The 20,239-nt window shown below is 32.7% G+C and overlaps 2 protein-coding genes across 4 annotated transcripts in view; one reads left to right on the forward strand and one right to left on the reverse strand.

Moving 5' to 3' along the window:
• Window positions 1-782, forward strand: part of LOC126970495 (peflin) — a 21,265-nt gene extending 20,483 nt beyond the window's left edge. For both annotated transcript variants that reach the window (XM_050816434.1, XM_050816435.1), the window contains exon 5: window positions 71-782. In XM_050816434.1, coding sequence (XP_050672391.1) covers window positions 71-294 — 224 coding nt within the window. In that variant the 3' untranslated portion in view covers window positions 295-782. The remainder of the gene's footprint in view (window positions 1-70) is intronic.
• LOC126970492 (DNA primase small subunit) lies at window positions 766-16,866 on the reverse strand. Of its 2 annotated transcripts, XM_050816431.1 has the most exons (8): window positions 16,655-16,866; window positions 16,451-16,568; window positions 16,312-16,358; window positions 15,398-15,567; window positions 14,484-14,682; window positions 10,910-11,120; window positions 9,633-9,972; window positions 766-871 (listed from the first exon to the last, which is right to left on the reverse strand). In XM_050816431.1, exons 2-8 carry the CDS (start codon window positions 16,556-16,558, stop codon window positions 852-854), a joined length of 1,095 nt encoding a protein of 364 aa, XP_050672388.1. In that variant the 5' UTR covers window positions 16,559-16,568; window positions 16,655-16,866; the 3' UTR covers window positions 766-851. The 2 variants fall into 2 exon arrangements, with proteins under 2 accessions (XP_050672388.1, XP_050672386.1); XM_050816429.1 differs by having other exon boundaries at window positions 16,312-16,568.
• Window positions 16,867-20,239: the final 3,373 nt, after the last annotated feature.

A 20,239-nucleotide genomic window follows, 5' to 3' on the forward strand; every position in this document is an offset into this window, starting at 1 on the left:
ATATATATTATATCTCTTTACTTGAATATATTCAAACAGTATAAAGATTAATCATGTCTTCAATTTCCAGCGTTATCACAAATGGGATTCAGGTTCTCGCCAGAATTCATAAATTTTTTGACAAAGAGGAGCGATCCCAGGGAGGGAAAAATTTCAGTGGACAGTTTTATTGTTATGTGTGTTCAACTACAACGTTTCACAGAAGCATTTAGAGCAAGAGATACACAACAGAATGGCACTGTCACAATCGGGTTTGAGGATTTTCTCAATATTGCTTTGAGCTGTTCTATCTGAACTTACACATTTACGATGCATAATATCATCTTATTTCTTATACAAGAATGATATAAAAATGAATAAATACATGAATTTTCATTAAGCAGTCACTTTACGCAGTCACACTATTCTGGGCTCAACATAAAAGCTTTATGCTTGAAACACGAATGAAATATTACACTTATACTTATGTATTGACATATTATTTTGTTAACCAATTATTTGTTTTTTAACTTTATAATGGAGAAACTCACTATCATTAAATATAGAGAAGTCATTAATGATGAATAAATTACTTTATTATGTTCTTGTTTATACTGAACTCATTATTTTTTTATTATGACAATACTTTTATTGTTTATGAGGTTTTTTTTACAATAAATCCATACTTGAGACACTCCACTAAATGCCAGCATAATTAAGCTACAAGTAGGTAGAGGTTTAAGCTATCTGTAGAAGAACACTATTTTGTTATAAATAAAAGATAAATAAATTTCACATTTTTATTTCACCTTGTTTCATTTTATAAACAGCTGGTCACAAATGTTTCAGGTATTAATTAGTTCACAGGTCCACTAAAACTCCATTGAATTACCTGAAAAAAAATAACGTTCATGTTTAACTTTACCTATGTAAGAGTTAAGTGAATCAAGGCTGGTGAGAGTTAAAAAAATTATATTTATTCGCCATTGGATATTTAAATATCTTATTTAAAATTGATTCCTCCACTCACATTCGAAAAGATGTCACATCCAGGGGCGTGCATATGCATATATATGCCTTTATGCATTGCCTACCTCGTTGAAAGTATTAAATAAAATAAATAAATACAAGTACTCAATATATAATAAATATTAAAGTTAATTAAGTTTAATTTGGTTCCGTTAATCTATAACCAAACTTCTATTGAACACCGACTCATTCAATATTTCCTTACGCTATACCTAGCGTTAGTTAGCATTTTTGGGACTGCCGGTAGCTAAGAGTATTTCATAGATCTTACTTGGAAAAGTATTGGTCACAGTTAGACGATATTTTCTTTTTTTGACTTATTCGTGTAAGCCTTTCAGTTTTTGACATTTGAGTATTTTTGTTGCGTCACTTTGCACATATTGTAATTGAAATGATTTGTAAAACAATTAAAATGTAAATCTCGACTTAAAAGAGTGGCAATGAGTTTCTTGCTACTTCTTCTCATCAGCTCAACCCTTTACGAAGTAGCGGTAAATTCAATAAGAAACAATATTTTTATTTTTTTTGACATTCATAAGTGTCATTTCCGTGACCTACATGAATAAAGTGTTTTTGAATTTGATATTCAGTAATGTAGGCTAGGTAAGCATGCCTACTTACGATTTGTAGCGAGATAAACTGATTAGCCCACATCTGTCTCACTCCCTCCATATTATGAGTTTATGGCTATTTCGGTTTTTTGTCTACATGAGTATCATTAGAGTAAATAGGTATATTCATTGATTAATAATTAGTATTTTATTTTTATTATAGTTCATTCCGTCATCCGTGACCCGTGTAAAGTTTAACTGTGATAAAAAGTTTATGTGTGATTTGTGTTTAAAATAGGTATTGGGTTTTAAAAATATAAGTAATAGAGAAATTAAATTAGTGGGCCGGTTATGATATAGGTTCAGGTAAAATAAAAATATTTATTTATCACACACTAATGCGACACTTACAAACAAACAGGAATAACAAACACAGCAAACAACAATCAAATCAAACTAAAACTAATCATACAATCAAACATTACATTACAAATTGTTTCTCTTTTAATAGACCAGAGGGCCTACCATCAACTTTTAATAAGTGATGCGAATCCGATGCACTTCAGTTTAGGTACCCAAACTGAATCACTAAAATTCGCACCATGAATGCCTTTTACGGAATGGCGTTTGGATCGCTTATGAAGAATGAACGAAATAAAATTGCGTTTCGAAACCTAAAATGATATGATTTTAGGTTTTTTTGCGTAGAAAATACTAAAAATATATTTTAAAATTGCGCAATTGCGTCAAACCATAAACCATTTAAGCCTTTTTTATATTTATTAAATAGTAACAATATAGTAAAAAATATAGTTCTTTGAATTACAAATTAAATGTTTGCTTATGTGTTTTCGTAAAGATAACGAGTTATGAACGCACTTCCATTGATGTTTGATTTGACAGGACCACAGAGTACATTTTTTTTAATTCGTTCTTGCGAACAGGCTATAGCCCGGGCCCTTCCTGCCTCGTCTTTAGTATTTTCATTTTTGGTATTTATTTTCAGTATTTTGTTTTACAAAAAGTCCAATAAAGTATTCTCGTCTCATCTTTAATCAATAAATTTTTTCTTTTCTATGTTTTCACTATTTTTTAAAGTTATTAACAACACGATTCACTTTCTTCTAAGGAAGTAGCAACTTTTTTCGAATCGTTCACTTTGACAAATAAGCTATCCAGTTTAGGTTGAAATAACACCTCATGGTACGAATGAATGAACGAACTAAATCAGTTTGCGATTCAGTTGATATCATTTTTGACATTCAATTGACATCATTGCGATTTAATCAGTTGATTTGACGTCAACCTAAATTAGATAGCTCTAATCACGTCGTGGTACGAAATAGCAAAGCTGTTCATTTTAGGTTGTCAATTGAATCGCAATAAGAGTTCATGGTAGGCCCGCAGTACTTTTACGACTTGAGAAGCATTTTTGTGTTGGTGAGCGTAAGCGTTCGAACGTCCGACTAATGTTATTGTAATCAAAACAAGTTACCGCCCGTAAAAACCGGCAAAAGAAGTGGTAAGTGAATTTATATATACATGAAGTAGGTATAATAATATTATCTAGAAAAGCTAAAAGATAGTATTAAAATTATAATATGAACTATAAAGCCGACAGCGCTGTGCTTTTTTGAGGTCATAAGTTCAAAAAAATAATATAATTTTCGAGTCTTTATACAAAGGTCCTCTGTTCTTCTTTTCTTTGTTCTTTCTAGAAGCCACAAACGTTTTATAAAAATATTACTTTATTTAGAGTTTTCAATTATAATTAAAGGTTTAAATATCATAAATGCATGAAATTTTAGGTTTGACAGTAAATGATTGCAGTATGGGTGTTTACCGCTAGATGGCGGTAAATAATTTAATATTTTTTGTTAAATAAACACGCATGCTTAGGCTATTGAGATAAAATAAGAAAGCAGTTTAAGGTATACTTGTTCCTCGAATGACACAAGCGAAAATATTAGGTTGACCATATGGTACGGAAACTTCATGCGAAACACAAACAACTCCTATATGGTATGTAGATTTCAAAACCTAGTCAGACTAGCGCGGTTCTACGACTAGATAGATCTACAGTGCCTTGCTAGAAAACCAATGCACGCCACTGCACATATCTAAGAAGATTGGGCGCAAGTAATACAGCGAGATCTTGTTTATTCATCACTAAAAGTATTTAGAAATAACCAGCAAAAAAAAGTTATTCGCCTCGTGCGTTCAGTGGCGATATCATCTTGTCTAGAATTGTCGTACCCGAGGGATAACTAATGGGAACCCAATAACTCCCTCAGTGCGAACACATAAACGAAAATAGACACTTGAATTTTTAACAAAGTGTGTATTACTTTTGCTGCTATAGGCCTATCGCAGATGACACACTTTTTGTGCTATCGAGTCTGCGGCACACAAAAAGTACGCATTGCGCGCAGAATGTCTTTGGCAGATATTACACAGACTTAACGCACATTTTATCGGTTTCGGTCATTTTATCGGCAGAACTGTAGGGATGTATACGCAATGGAAGTACAGAGATTGCGGTGTATTATTTCGTACTTGAGATATAAAAAAGAAGAAATAGAGAATTCATTGGTTCATCCTACTCTTTCAGAAGGATTATTAAAGGGACTGTTTCATATTAAACATTCAGTTCTAAAACTATGTCCAAATAAATATGCACACTTCATCCCATAATTTTCATTTTAAATTTCTGTCATGATACTCTGCCACAGATGTATCATACAGTGCTGGTCTGTTTTTTTTTATTTCTTTAATCAACATCGATACATCTATGTGATGTCTAGCGAGTCAGACGACAGACTAAAGTGAGAGTCGTCTGCGTTAGCGCGAGTTAACGCGAACCTTATATGTTTTTGGCGCACTTTTTGTATGGCGCGGTCTGTCAGATCTACGAGGATATTTTTTGTATCAGAGTTGTGCGTCGTTTGCGGTACTGCATATAATTCTGTATGTTTTATTATCACAGACTAAAAAGTGCGTCACGGATAGTCTGTTGTCTGCGATAGGCGATAATAAGAACAAATATGGCGCCTTCATTTATTTTTCAAATTACTTATAAATTACCTAACGATTTTCTTCTGTGTTAAACTTTGTGAACGTGAATGTTTCACGTTTACTTGGGCGTACTATTGATTGTTTTTGGGACTGGGAGTTAAGCAACCTTGTATATAGGTCACAAGTACGATTCAAATTCAAATATTTTTATTCAAAATAGGATTCAAAATCACTTATTGAACGTCAAAATCTACCACCCATTCAAAAGAGACTGCCTCAGACCTGAGAAGAATGGGCGCAAGAAACTCAGCGGGCTTTTTTTTTAATATAAAATATGGATTACAATGTAATATCGTACAATAAACATTTATAATTAAAGAGCCTGAGGGTGTTCGCTTTATTCCCAGTCCGTGGTGTCATTAAGAAAATCGTTTATGCTATAATAACCTTTCCCACACAAACGTTTTTTAACAATTCTTTTAAATTTCGTAACACATTTGTTTTGTACATTTTCTGGGATCATGTTGTAGGAGCATATACATCGCCCAACAAAAGACTTACTAACTCGACCCAACCGAGTAGTAGGCATTACAAGTTTATGATTGTTCCTCGTGTTAACATTATGAATGTCACAGTTTCTAGAAAATTCCTCAATGTGCTTATGAACATACAAAACATTATCGAAAATGTATTGAGAAGCAACAGTCAAAATATTTATTTCTTTAAATTTTTCTCTTAATGATTCTTTAAGACCTAGGTTATAAATCGCGCGAATAGCCCTCTTCTGCAACACAAAGATAGTATTAATATCGGCCGCACTGCCCCATAACAATATACCATAGGACATAATACTATGAAAATAACTAAAGTATACTAATCTCGCCGTATCTATGTCAGTTAACCGTCTAATTTTCTTAACCGCATATGCTGCAGAACTAAGCCTATTCGCCAATCCTTCAATATCCCCCACTGCAATTTGGAATCAAGAGTAATGCCAAGAAATAAAGCAGATTCCACTGGTTTTACCACCTCTCCATTTAATAAAATATTCGCATCTACGTTTTTGACATTTGGTTCGGTGAATTTAATATATTTGGTTTTATGATTATTTAACAATAAGTTATTGGCGCTAAACCAGTACACGATGTCAGATAGAGCATTGTTTACTTCGTCATACAAAACTTGGCTTCGTTTCACTTTGAATATAAGTGAAGTGTCATCCGCAAACAATACCACCTTGTGTTTTTTTTCTACAAGGTTAGGTAGATCATTTATATAAAGTAGGAAGAGGAAGGGTCCAAGAATAGACCCTTGTGGTACCCCCATACCGAGAGGAGTCCCAGGAGATCTCCTGCCATTCACCTCGACCCTCTGAATCCTATTATTTAAATATGAGATCAGAAGATCGAGTGCAGATCCTCTTACACCATAGTGGCATAACTTCCTGACCAGCGTTGAATGCTGAACACAATCAAAAGCCTTAGATTAATCACAGAAGATACCGAGTGCATTCTGTGATTCCTCCCAGGCCTCAAAAATATTCCTGATGAGTTCAACACCTGCATCCGTAGTCGAGCGTCCCCTAGTAAAACCAAATTGCTTTATATGAAGTAACTTATAAGTGTTAAAGTGAGTAAGCATTTGGCTTAAAATAATTTTTTCAAAAATTTTACTAAGGGTCGGCAACACCGAAATAGGGCGATAGTTATTCGGGTCAGAAGTGAGTCCCGATTTAAATATTGGTGTAATTTTACTATACTTCAGAAGGTCAGGAAACACGCCATGTTCAATACAGCTATTAAAAACTAGTGCTAGATATGGTGCTATGACGTCAATAACAGAACTTATTATTTTTACAGATATATCAGCAGTTTTTTTCATTTCTAAGGATCTGAAAGTTTTAATTATTTCTGCTGGGCTAACAACACTGAATTTGAAATTTTGTTTACATTTCTTAACATTTTCCAAAAGAAGTGACTCGGCAACACTGGTGGAGGAGACAAGGGTGTTTTAGATGGAAACTGGAATGTCAGAAAAAAAAATCTCAAAAGCAGAAGCTACTTCCTGCTCAGAGTGGATTTTTGTATTGTTTATTATTAGATTATATTCAAACTTGCAGTCTTTCGCTCTTCCAGATTCCCAGTTAATAACTTTCCAAGTCATTTTTATTTTATTTGAAGCATTTTTAATTATTTCTCTAATATGCATTGATTTAGCAACAGTACATACTTTCTTAAGTAATTTTGAATATTTTTTCACATATACAAGGAAAGATGCATCATGATTACATGATGATCTCTCACTATATAGTTCATATAACCGTTGTCTGCTCCTATGAATACCAACTGTTGCCCAGTTGTTAAATGATAAGAGACCACCCGAGTTGACTGTCTTTGAAGTAAATATAGAAGCAAACTCTGTTTTAATTATTTTAAATAACTTACCATACATCTCATTTGGAGTACTTTTATAATTCAAATACAAGTTTGAGAGTTTTTCTGAAACATTGCCTCTATATTCCTCCATTCGCCTATTGTTTACCGGAACAAACATAAACTTTTTAGTTGAAGTACATTTGTTTCCTTCAATATTAAAAGAGGCTAATTGACCAAAGTGGTCTGAGCTCAGTTTACTAATTATTGATTGAGAAATAGGTTTATAATTAGTAAAAATATTATCAATACAGCTTTTAGAGGTGGTGGTTACTCTAGTAGGTTCTAAGAAAATATTTGATAAATTATATGATTTAAACAAAGATTTGAATCTAATACTTGTGGTGGATTTTTCTAATAAGTTAATATTAAAGTCACCACAAATCATAATATATTTCTTAGATTCTGATAATTTTGATAGAACCTCCTCCAATACACTCTCAAATAACTCATATAATGCATGGGGGGGTCTGTATATGCTTACAACAATGGCACACTCAAGCTCTGCACAGGCTATTTCAATGGTACGTTCAACAGAGAGGCCCACAATATCTTTACGGTCTTTGAATTTAAATGATTTACTTATAAGTATAAGAGAGCCGCCACATATTGCCTTTTCTCTGCTAAACACACTTGCCACCCGATGACCACTGGAGTTAAAAATGAGCTCATATTTTCTAAGCCAGTGTTCAGTAACACATAAGATATCAATATTTTCATGGTTCATTAGTAACTCCAGTTCCAGTTCTTTACCTAGCAATCCTTGCATATTTTGGTACATCTGGTTTATAACTTTACAATTATTATGTTTACTATTACTTGTACATTGTGTATTTATATTGCTAGAGGAGTCCCCTATTGTCTTATTGACTAATTTAAATAATTTGGAACATATTCCAAACCACAAACTAAACTATAAGACTGCTCAATAGAAGCAGTGTTTATCAAATAATTACTTTGCTCAATAGGAGCAGAGTCCAACAAGCTATTATACTGCTCAATAGAAGCAGTGCTAATCGACTTACTAACCTGCTCAATAGAAGCAGGGGACCGGGTTGCCAAATAATTGGCTGAGTTATAAAATAAATAAAAAGATAGCGATTTAGCTATCTGTCTTTTATAAAAATTAGATAGGTGTAACCTATCAAATGTCAACGTTTTACATTTATGATTAATTATATTATTAATGTCAATTATGTGTATGTTACTACATAATAAATTACCAGATTACCTCCGCCCATACTCTTTTGCAACAAGAGTTTTGCTTCCATTTCTTGAACAGCTATAATTATGAAAGAAATAAACATTTTGACTGTTGTTTCTCATTACATTTTTGATAATGTTCTGTGTGTGTCCATAAGCACATTGAGAAATTTTCTAGAAACTGTGACATTCATAATGTTAACACGAGGAACAAACATTAACATGTTATGCCTACTACTCAATTGGGTCAAATTAGTAAGTCTTTTGTTGGGCGATGTATATGCTTCTACAATATGATCCCAGAAAATGTACAAATTAAAAGAATTGTAAAAAAAACGTTTGTGTGGGAAAGGTTATTATAGCATAAACGATTTTCTTAATGACACCACGGACTGGGAATAAAGTGAACACCCTCAGGCTCTCTAATTATAAATATTTATTGTACGATATCACATTGTTATCCATATTTTATATTAAAAAAAACGCCCGCTGGGTTTCTTGCGCCCATTCTTCTCAGGTCTGAGGGTCTCTTTTGAATGGGTGGTAGTTTTTGACGTTCAATAAGTGATTTTAAATCCTATTTAGAATAAAAATATTTGAATTTGAATTATGTCTACTGCTCTATCATTGCCACCTACATTCAATGTCGTATATTACAATTCAAGTATTTATTAAAGAAAATAGATTTAAGAGATTTTTGAGAAATTAAAATACGGGAACACAAATAATTGTACAAACAGAAAAGTATAAGTATAATAAAATACAGACCAACAATCTGTTATAAATTAGGAACAACATATTATTGTATAAATATACAATTTTTACTGTAAATGAATAAATTTCTTGGGAGGAGAATTTTTCAAAAATGGGTGTCCCATTCCCACTTCTTGTGCCTAATGATATTTATACCAGACATGTAAAAAGCAACCAATTTTCGCAATTTTCTCTGATACATTGGAGGACTGAAGCCGAGAATACATGATTCAGTTAACCAATGAGTGTGCTTGATTCCAAACGGGGCCAAGTAAATCTGATTGGGTTATGTTTATTCCACCTTCGCACGACACGCCACAAGTTACGATATCATCCCCACCATCTGGATGTGTGGCGGTCCTCCACAGTGCGGTTTTCAAGGAGCTTTCTTCCTCGTACTACGAAGCTGTGGAATGAGCTTCCTTGTGTGGTGTTTCCGGGACGATACGACATGGGTACCTTCAAAAAAAGCGGTTACACCTTCCTTTAAGGCCGGCAACGCTTTTGTGATTCCTCTGGTGTTGCAAGATAATGTGGGCGGCGGTGATCACTTAACACCAGGTGACCCGTACGCTCGTTTGTCCTCCTATTCCATTAAAATAAAAAATAATCCTCAGCAAAAACGGCGTCTAACGAAGTTTTGACTCTAAACAACATAAAAAATGCTTACCTCCATATTTTTTTCGTCGCAAAGCCTCAGTCTTCTCCAGTGAAAAAACCACTTCCTGAAAATTCTTTACAGCTGTCCGCATGTTGGTCTGATGTTGAGCATTCTCTGGCGATGCATCATCAAGTAATGTGTATATTGTGGGTACTTCGTCTAATTTAATATCTCTTGCAAACTCTGGCTTGAATACAATGGATACCTTTCCAGTCTTAGGATGTATACTAAATGGTGACTTAAGCAAGTGGTTGAACCCTTTTGTGACATTAATATCGAGACGTGGATAGCAATACTGAATCATGATTTCTTCTATTAGATGCTTCATTTTTCTTATAGCAGTCACATTCTGAAAAACCATAATAAAAAATATTACTAATCAAAATACTCCTATGTATAAATAAGTCTCAAGAGTGAAAGGGGGCAGTGTGACGGTTGTATTATGTCATGCTATCTTTTATGTCATTTTGCTTTAGTGTTCAGATTGTATCAGCACTATTGTGTGCAGGTCACACAGCGTAAATTCTTTATCTGCTCGTAAACCGTATTATTTTCAATTCAAATTCAATGTAGGATTTTAAAATTAGTTATAGAACGTTAAAATCTATCGCCCTCACAAGAATGGGCGCAATAAACTCAGCGGGCTTCGTTTTTCTTTAAATATAGAATAACACAATATGTTATAAGAAAACATCTTTATAAACTTTCGTTTATAATAATGAGTCATAATAATTTTTTAGTCAAAATTGTAACATAACATATTATTACTGCACTCGTAGACCAATGCTACTTTTCTTAATAATCAAACGACAAGATGCGTCACAAGTCGAACGCTAAGGCCGATCGTGCTTTTATCGTTTGTTCGACGCTATCGCTTGCACGCTCGATTCAGGCAGAAAGTGACACGGATTAACATGACGTTATCACGTCAAAAAAGTTAGCGTTGGAGGCGTAAAAGGTATAGCGGGTTCAAATTCCGCAGTTTTCACTCCACTCGTAACATACAACGAATATTTTTGGTTAAGTAACAATCATACATAAATTATCTCTAGATAGAGCCTCTTGCTGCTACACATCTGATACTGAACAGGTTAGGTTTTCTTACTTTACAAGCTATGTCTTACACTCGTGATTTGTATGCCTGTGTTAGTGCGTGTGCATTGCTCAAAATAGAGGTTAAATGTCAGCCTCAATTTTTTTCGACGTTTTCACAGCTGTCACAGCCTATCTAGACAGTAAAAATGAAGAGCAGACTTATTTAAATTAAATAGAACTAACAAACTGACCTCTTTACAATAATTATTGTAAATATCAACAAATGATTCCCATCTCTGTAATGATGAAGTTGGCATTTTATCTAGAACTTTCTCAATTTGATGCCTTAATGTTTCATCGGGTATTATTTTTAAGAATGTGCTTAGTCTTTCTGTTGTTGATAAAAATTCTTGGTCCTCTAACAACTCCTTAAAATACTTTTCAATTATGTTAATAGCTCTCCTGGAATTAATTTATAAAAGATGAACAAGATTACATTAAGTAGACCTTGAATACATGTATTTTCACAATATAGTTTATTTTACTTTTTTTTTATTAAGCCAGTTGTCAAGTGTTTGGGACTAGATAGTTACTCTACTTACTACTAGTGGTATAGTTACTAATAATTTTTGACGTTCAATGAGTGATTTATAGTCCCAATAGATTTTAACCGCGACTTCACTTGCATCCACTAGATAGACATCAAAGATCCAAAGTAGAATACAAAATCCAGTTTTTTGCGAAAACACATTGCACATCATTGAGGGAGAGCCTCAATGATGTGGAAGCAATGGATGTTAACATTTTTATTTTAATATATATACAGGGTCTGTCGTAAATAATGGATAGTCCGATAACTGGAGGTAACCCCGATGTCAGGCTACAATAAAATCTAGTTTTTACGTCAGTTTTACCAACAGTGTAAAAATGATGCATACTTTTAGTTTTTCTCTAAATTTTTGCTCCTTTGATCATTCAATCGGTTGCCATTTCTTTAAAATCAGGTATTTTTGTGTATTTTTTTTGGCATCGTACTCCTAAAGACTTGTTTTATTAAATTTTATAGCCGTTGTTATCGTAAAATATTATTAAAACTAACATTTTAAGTAATTTTTTTCCGTTTTTTTGTAATTACTTGTAGTTTTGACCCTTGATTGTGAAAAAAAAGTATGGTGCTATAGCTGGCCATTATCTTAAAAACATGGCTAGTATGTGTAGATTCTAAAAAGGTATGATAGTGGGTACCTTAGCAAATTATATTAGCTCCAGGAGCAAAAGAACTAAGCTAGGTCGGGATTTCAATTTCTCAAGTAATGTCATAATTTTCGTGATTTAAGCTATAACACACCAAGACATGATTTTATTCCATTAAGAATGCAATTTTAATCTAAATAGTATCTAATCATCTGTTAATTTGCATTCGTTATACAAAGGCCTATAAAAAAAACAAGGTTATTTCTGGTCAAAACATTTATTGCTTCGATTACACTAAATGTTCAAAATGTCCTCCGCGTGCAGCAATGCACGCTCTACATCTCCTAATGAAGGATCTTTTAATCCGGCGTCCATGGTCAGTTTCTTCAATTTTACAAGCCGCTTCTTGAATACGCGCTCGCAACTCTTCTATTGTATTTATTTTTCGGCTGTATACTTTCTCTTTCATACAACCCAGTAAAAGAAGTCCAATGGGTTTAGGTCTGGCGATCGTGGTGGCCATAAAATTGAACCCAAACGCCCTATCCACCGACCGGGGTACTCATTGTTTAAATGGTTCCGCACAGAAACAGCGTAATGCGCAGGACATCCATCATTCTGTAACCACATCATGTTTCGAGTCTCGAGTGGCACAAGTTGCAGTAACCCGGGTAACGTACTTTCTAGAAAATTTAAGTAGATTTCCGCGTTTACTGTCGCTGGCAACTCATAAGAGGAAAACCTTATGGACCTATGATTTGCCCACCAATAATACCAGCCCATAAATTAATTTTAAATTGATACTGCGATCTGTCGGCGCGTATCATCTGGGGTTTCGTAGCTGCCAGTTATGTAAGTTGTGGAGATTCAAAAATCCATCTTTTCAGCACGTTGACTCGTCACTCCATAAAATTTTTTTAAAGAAATTTGGATTTTCTCTAATTGTTCGTAGCATTGAACGACAAAATGTAACTCTTAATTCCAAGTCCCTTGGCAATAATGTTTGAACCCTTTGGTAATGATAAGGGTAGAGTTCGTGCCTTTTTAAAATTCGGTGCACTGATTTTTTAGGTATCTGGTATACCGATACGACGCGAAATGGCACTTATGGCAAACCAGGGTCTTCCCTACTAATTCCAATACTTCATCTGGATTGTGTCGTTGAGGTCGTCCTTCTCTGGCTCCGCCAATACCGCTGCCAGGAAATCTTCCTTCTGAGAATGCATTGTGCACCCTAATGAACACTCTGTAGTCGGCATGCCAAGCACTTTGGTATCTTTCACGATAAACTGCAGCTGCTCTAGTAGCGTTGCCGTTGCATTCACCGTAAATGAAATGCATGTTTGCATATTCGGCCGGAGTGTATTGTTGAGGCATTACTCCCACAAATAAACAAAAGCAAGCTCAAAGTCCGTTAATAGAGCACAGTTGTTAGGGTCACACGTTAACAAGTTCAAAACAGAAGGCAAATCAAAGTCCAGTAAGAAAGCAAAAACGGTTAAATGTAAATACACAAAAACAAACGTACGCATTCGATAGTCAAAATCACACTGAGGTCTGGGAGAGATTCGCGCCTTAAGGATAAAAAACCAAAGCTGATGCGCTGTCCTTCTCACACGCAAGGAGGCCTTTGTATAACCGTCTTTGTTGTTTTTTTTACTGGAAGATCCCTTTGAATTTGGAATAAACTAGTAGTAACTGGTTACACATAGTCGCATGTATTTTTTACGAATGCAAATTAACAGATGATTAGATACTATTTAGATTAAAATTGCATTCTTAATGGAATAAAATCAAGTCTTGGTGTGTTATAGCTTGAATTACGAAAATTATGACATTACTTGAGAAATTGAAATCTCGACCTAGCTTAGTTCTTTTGCTCCTAAAGCTAATATTATTTGCTAAGGTACCCACTATCATCCCTTTTTAGAATCTACACATGCATAGCCATGTTTTTAAGATAATGGGCAGCTATAGCACCATACTTTTTATTTCACAATCAAGGGTCAAAACTACAAGTACATTACAACAACAACTACATTACAAAAAAACGGAAATAAATTACTTAAAATGTTAGTTTTAATAATATTTTACGATAACAACGGCTATAAATTTAATAAAACAAGTCTTTAGGAGTACGATGCCAAAAAAATACACAAAAATACCTAATTTTAAAGAAATGACTATCGATTGAATGATCAAAGGAGCAAAAATTTAGAAAAAAACTAAAAGTATGCATCATTTTTACACTGTTGGTAAAACTGACGTAAAAACTAGATTTTATTGTAGCCAGTATCGGAGTTACCACCACTTATCGGATGATAAATTATTTACGACAGACCCTGTATATTGTCGCCGTCAAAGAAGCGGTCGCCGAAAAAGATTGTGGATAAACCCAATAGTACAAAGCAGTTGAAAAATGATCCCACAATATTTTTAACTACTTTAGAATGGAATACCTACATTTTGATAATCTTTTCATATATTCAGTTTCAATCTCAGTATCAGACTAAGAACCAAATCTACATTTGGTTAAATCATATGAATGCATGAATTGAATGTTTTTGCCATGTCTTGAAACTGAATGCTTAGGGTAATTCAAGATTTAACATGTACAATACTCTTGTTTACCTGATGCTTGAATGTAAATTATCATTACCGAGATTTACTTTTTTATTTTGATTTTCTCCACCTGTTATAAGGCACATATAATCTGCAATCGCTGATCTTCCAGGGCTGTCCAGGGTCCTGGCTTCATGATCGGATACCCAACAGTGAATACCTCGTCTTCCAGAAAAGACCCATAGTATGTTTTGAAAACCAAAGTCATCTGTAATGAACCCATAGCAACATTGAAACATCTTTATAACAATTCATACAAGAATTCCATAGAGGTATAGTAATTAAGTAATCCAAAATCATTATTACCAAAATTGTCTATCATCTGTTAAATGTTGGATTGGTTGGACATAATTGGATCTAACAAATTTTTTCAATGAAGTTGTAATCAACAAAAGAAAGTAGTTAAAGGTCGGCAACACTCCTGTGATTCCTCTGGTGTTGCAAGATAATGTGGGCATCGGTGATCACTTAACACCAGGTTTTCCATAAAAAAAGTAACACTGTATAGATATAAAATTAAAATACTTGGGACAAAAAATAAATGAAACACCACCAGTACAAATAATGAACAAAATTGAACGGATGTAGGAGCAAAATATTTTGCCATTAATATTCTATGGCTTATAATAATAATATGATAAATTTCTTTATTGAGGCAACAGAGGCCCATATTTTGTTAGTTACAGACTTAAAGAATATGTTAGTATGTTACAATTTAATTAATAATAATAAATTTAATAACAATTTCCTGAATATAATAACTTCAGAAACATTCCGTGACAGTGTGTGTACCCAGACAAGAATTTGAATGAATCACTGCAATATTGGTGAATCCGTATTTCTTGCTTATACCTATAGATGTCAAATATTAAGATTTCTAAAATTGTTCTTAATGTGGGTATTTGAAAATAGGATATAAGTACCTCTCAATGCAGTGTGTATTATTTCACAGGCAATAACCATAAACTTCCAACATTTATCACAAACTTTTGCCTCTTTACAACATGTTCTTACTTCATCATAGTCTGTCAGATCTATATCAAACACCAGTTCCCTTGCAAGTATAATTGAATCATGGCGACCAATTGAAGGTCTGTAATAAAAGTAAAACATAATAAAGCCTTTAAACATAAAATTATTGACCAAATCTAAGATTAATATTGGTCTCCCTAATGAACTAATTCTAGTAGGCTTCATAAGATACATAATGGCATCAAGGGTAAATGTTTACACTTTTATAATACCCAGCCACTGTTCAGGCATTATTTATAAATTATTTATCAAATAAAATTCACCCCATTTGATTTTCTGTGCCAATGACAATGATGGAAAATTATGAGTTTGCAGATTCATTGAAATTTTTTTATTTGTAGGCAATATTATATGTTCTATTGATATAGACAATACACCTCATAAGACACCATAATAAGCAATCATATAATACATAATAATTAATCTTATATAATAAAATAACCTTACTGATGATAAGTCACACCATCTTTTGTTTGAGTCGTTAATGTATTATTTAAGCACTTTTTATAGCAAACATAGGCTTGTTGATTGACACACAACTAAGGAGAAAAGTGTGCTTACATAGGCTTTAAGCACACTTTTGCCGTTCCGTTATCAGACTGTGAATGATATGTATTCTTTCTTCTTGTAGGTAATAACAAATAGTTCAAACACCTACATTTTGATTTTACAAACACCAGTTTGTGCTTTAACTGTTGGTTACAGAATCTGATTCTAATTCATTCCATGTTATTTTCTAATAAACTAAATATTTTTGAGCTGTTTAAGTTAAACTTAAGTACAGACTTGGAAACAACAAACTTACTTTGTATTATAAACAGCTCCTATATCTAACTTGTACGGACATTTTTTCTGAAATAAAGTTTGTAGTTCCTTTTGATTATTAATCGACAAATATCGCAAGTAGACATCGTCTGATAGAGTGAACGAGAGCTCTCTGTTACCAAGAGGTTGTGGATAGTTCCCACACGACAACCACCTGCAGAACACGTTTTGGGGGAAAAGCTTAGCGTAGTATATCGGTAACATGTCCGATAAAAGATTTTCGTCATACTGTCCCACCTAAAACAATAAATTAACTTTTAATTCTAGAAGAATGGAAAAAAAATTGCCGCCTAAAAAGGAGTAAAAATGCAGTCGGTCTTTACCATTCTGAAAATATAACTGGAAGTATAAAAGGACAAGTTTCAGATCCAGCTTCCAGAACTCAATAATAATATATTTAAATCCAACACTGTTTTCAAAATAAAATAATAATCCTTGTTTTCACAATAATAATATACCTAAGCTACGATTACAATTTACAACGTAGTGTTTAAATTCTCTTTGATTTACTACACAAACAACTACAAGTGAACTCAGATGAGAACTGTGACCTGTCAGACCTTTTTTTTTTTTTTTGGAGTTTATGGCCTGGTATCTAGACCTTTAGGCCAGACCTGTCAGACCTGTGTCCTGCGAAGACAGAGAATTTAAACCACAGAACACTTTTACTCTAACGTTCACTACTAACTAACACTACGTTCCTGTGAATTTCAAACAGGTTTTGTAAATTTGTAGTTTACCTACATATTCTTAAGAGTATAGAATATTATTGTTCCATGTTGTACTCATAATGGGCGAATTAAAAAGAATCTTCTGTAGATAATATATTTTAAATGTAATTAACGGATTTTATAATACCTATTAAGTCCTAGCAAGAATATGCGATTATAAAATATTTCTTTAATGGGGATTCATGGGGGTCATGAAACTTTGTTTGTTGGAAACCCTTGCTTTTGCGGAGTTTTGCTTCATACCCCTCGACATACCTCAAGTAACTATTATATTAGCTTATAATATTTATATGTTACATAGCTTGTTAAGATTTATTTGTGGAATTAAAATCTTACAATATACACATTGGGTACAGAAAAGAATATAGGGTACATTTTATTCTGAAATGTTTACAGTTCCCGTGGATGCACGATATTAATTTAATTCAGTTTCTGTGTAAATAATAGCTGTTCTAAGTTTACAGAACAAAAATTAAAAACTACCCTCCACATCGTAAATTGTTTGTTATCGCAATTAATAATTGTTCTGCATAATTTGTGCGGCAAACTGATAAAGAACGTTTATCAATGCTGTTCTAAAATGGAAGTTAATATTAATAATGCCTTTAAGTTAGCTATAGCTATACCAGTTGGTAAGTTGAAAAATGATAATAAATGACAATTAAATTGGAAATTTGTTAACAAAATATTTTAATTTTGTAGATTACGTGCGATCATCGTTCATCTATTGTAATCTTATTATATTATTAGAAGAAATACTGCTAAAACTGACGGACAGTGTGTTACAAAAACCTGTTATTTCAACATTATTTATATTTATAATAATAGCTGGTTTGACGATTGCAGTTTTGACTTCTCTATCACTTTTAACAATCGTAATTACTCCTGTGATATTCATTATTTTTTTGGAAGGTAAATATCTAATCTATCTACTATTATATAATAAGTATAAATATTAAAGGCAAGAATAAAACGTAATCAGCACTTATTTGATTTTTAAACATTATATTCGAAAAGATCAATAACAATTGCCATATTTGTATTTTCAGGTGTATTAACTTTATTGTTGGTGCTACTACTCATACAGTCCAGCATGTTATTAATATCGATATTTGTGACAACTATATTACTATATAGATTATCGAATATGTAATACTATTACTATAATCTGTCGTATAGGATTTATATAAAATTGTAATTATGATTTTCATGTCTCAGTGACGCGCTACAAAATGTAATTTATATGGGTTGAATATTTAATTTATATGAGCCGCTATGATTTATTTTGTAGGTACCTACAAAGGCATTTTATTAATGATGTACATTAAAATTAAAATGTTGATAAATAATTCATTTAAGATTTAGTTAAGGTATTTATAATCTTGTAGGTACTTTTTTGTTCAAATCAAATCAAAATTTCTTTATGTGTACACAGTCATTTACAATCACATATGAAACTCTCCTGGTAGATTAAGATAACCTGTGTTAGGAGAATCGCTCATTGCAAGTTATACAAAACAATATTAAAAACTAAAAGTAAGGAAGTTACTGTCTCTAGTGAATTGGATTATAAACAAACAAAACCAGTTATCTAGCTGGCCTGGCCGCATGCGAAATAAGTCATTAATTTCAATGTGGATCAGGTTATATTAGCATTATGCTAGCCGTAGGTACTCAGCCGGACGACCACATAAACATGGGAGTTAGGATCATGTACAAACATTTTTTTTGGTGATATAAATAAAGTTTATAGTAAAAATGTACAACATATCAAACATTGTATTTACTTATTATTACTTATGTTGAAATCTATAATACACACACACACACACACACACATATATATGAACGTAAACATATGAACTTACATAAATATAACATCTTAACAATATAAATATATTAAACCGATATAAAATTATATAAACGGCCTACGGACCTATAAGTAGATAAATAATTTCATACAAAGGAGCAAATTTTGAGAACGTGCTGTAAATTCTTTTATTTTTGTGTTTTTATAATAATACTATTTGTTAATACGATCTTATAGTTAGAATCCGTTTACTAATTTTTAAGCTTATTACTTTTTTTTGTATTTTTTCCGTATCTTCATACTTGAGTGTTTTTAACTATTTAATAACATTAATGTTACATTCCCTAAATCTAAGTGAATAAATATTAAGGGGTCTGATAATTTTATTATACATGTTGGTGGATTGTGCGACACATTGTTTTGAGGCAAATTCTGTTCTTACGATTTTGTGTTTTAGGACTGTATAGGGGGTTCTTTTCAAAATAACGGAAGAGTCAATGATTCTATGTTTCTGAATTTTTAATATACATTGCAGAATATATAACTGACAGACTGTAAGTAGTGCTGTTTCATGGTAAAGTTTGCTAGTATTATAGAATTTACTTTTGGAATATATGATTTCATTATTATTCGTTGTGAACGTTCAATATGTAGAAATTTTGTTTTAAAGGTACCACCCCTTACACTTATAGGTACAGTATATTTCGCAGGCGTTTAAATATCTATATCATTTTCCGAGCTCTGTTAGCAACAAGTTCTAACTGGGGATACCATCACACATTTTGATCAAAAGTCACACCCAAGTACTTTGTGGTATTTACTCTTTCTATTTGAGAACATTTACAATTAGTAGGACTTATTAAGTTGCTGTTGCAAGTGAGCAGTTAATGCTCTTATTAGGCTGTGTAGAATTACGGATGGCAAAAGTAATATAATTTGTTTTAAGTAGTTAAATTAAGAGATAAGAGATTTAATTGTAACCATTTAAGCACTGAGTTTAATCCCAACTCAGCTGCGGTAAATACTTCTGCCCAAATGATTCGTAGAAAAATACCCTTCCATTTTTTAATTTAAAGGTAGATATATTATTTATGTATATTAAAAATAAAGTTGGCCCTAATACACTTCCCTGCGGTATTCCGAATTGTAGTAATATATATTTTATATAGTATTTATAAATAAGATAAAATTAAGTAATTGTGATTACCTTATATAAATGATAAAAAACAATATTATAAGAAAAAAAAACCTATTCATAAAGGTCCTCCAATGAATGTTAAGTACAAATGTACAAATAATATTATTTCAGTTTGTAGTTGAATATCTTGTACCACAGAGTATGGATGGATGCTTGTACTAATTCTCCC

This window comes from Leptidea sinapis, chromosome 21, assembly GCF_905404315.1.
Source record: "Leptidea sinapis chromosome 21, ilLepSina1.1, whole genome shotgun sequence".
Classification (NCBI taxonomy): domain Eukaryota; kingdom Metazoa; phylum Arthropoda; class Insecta; order Lepidoptera; family Pieridae; genus Leptidea; species Leptidea sinapis.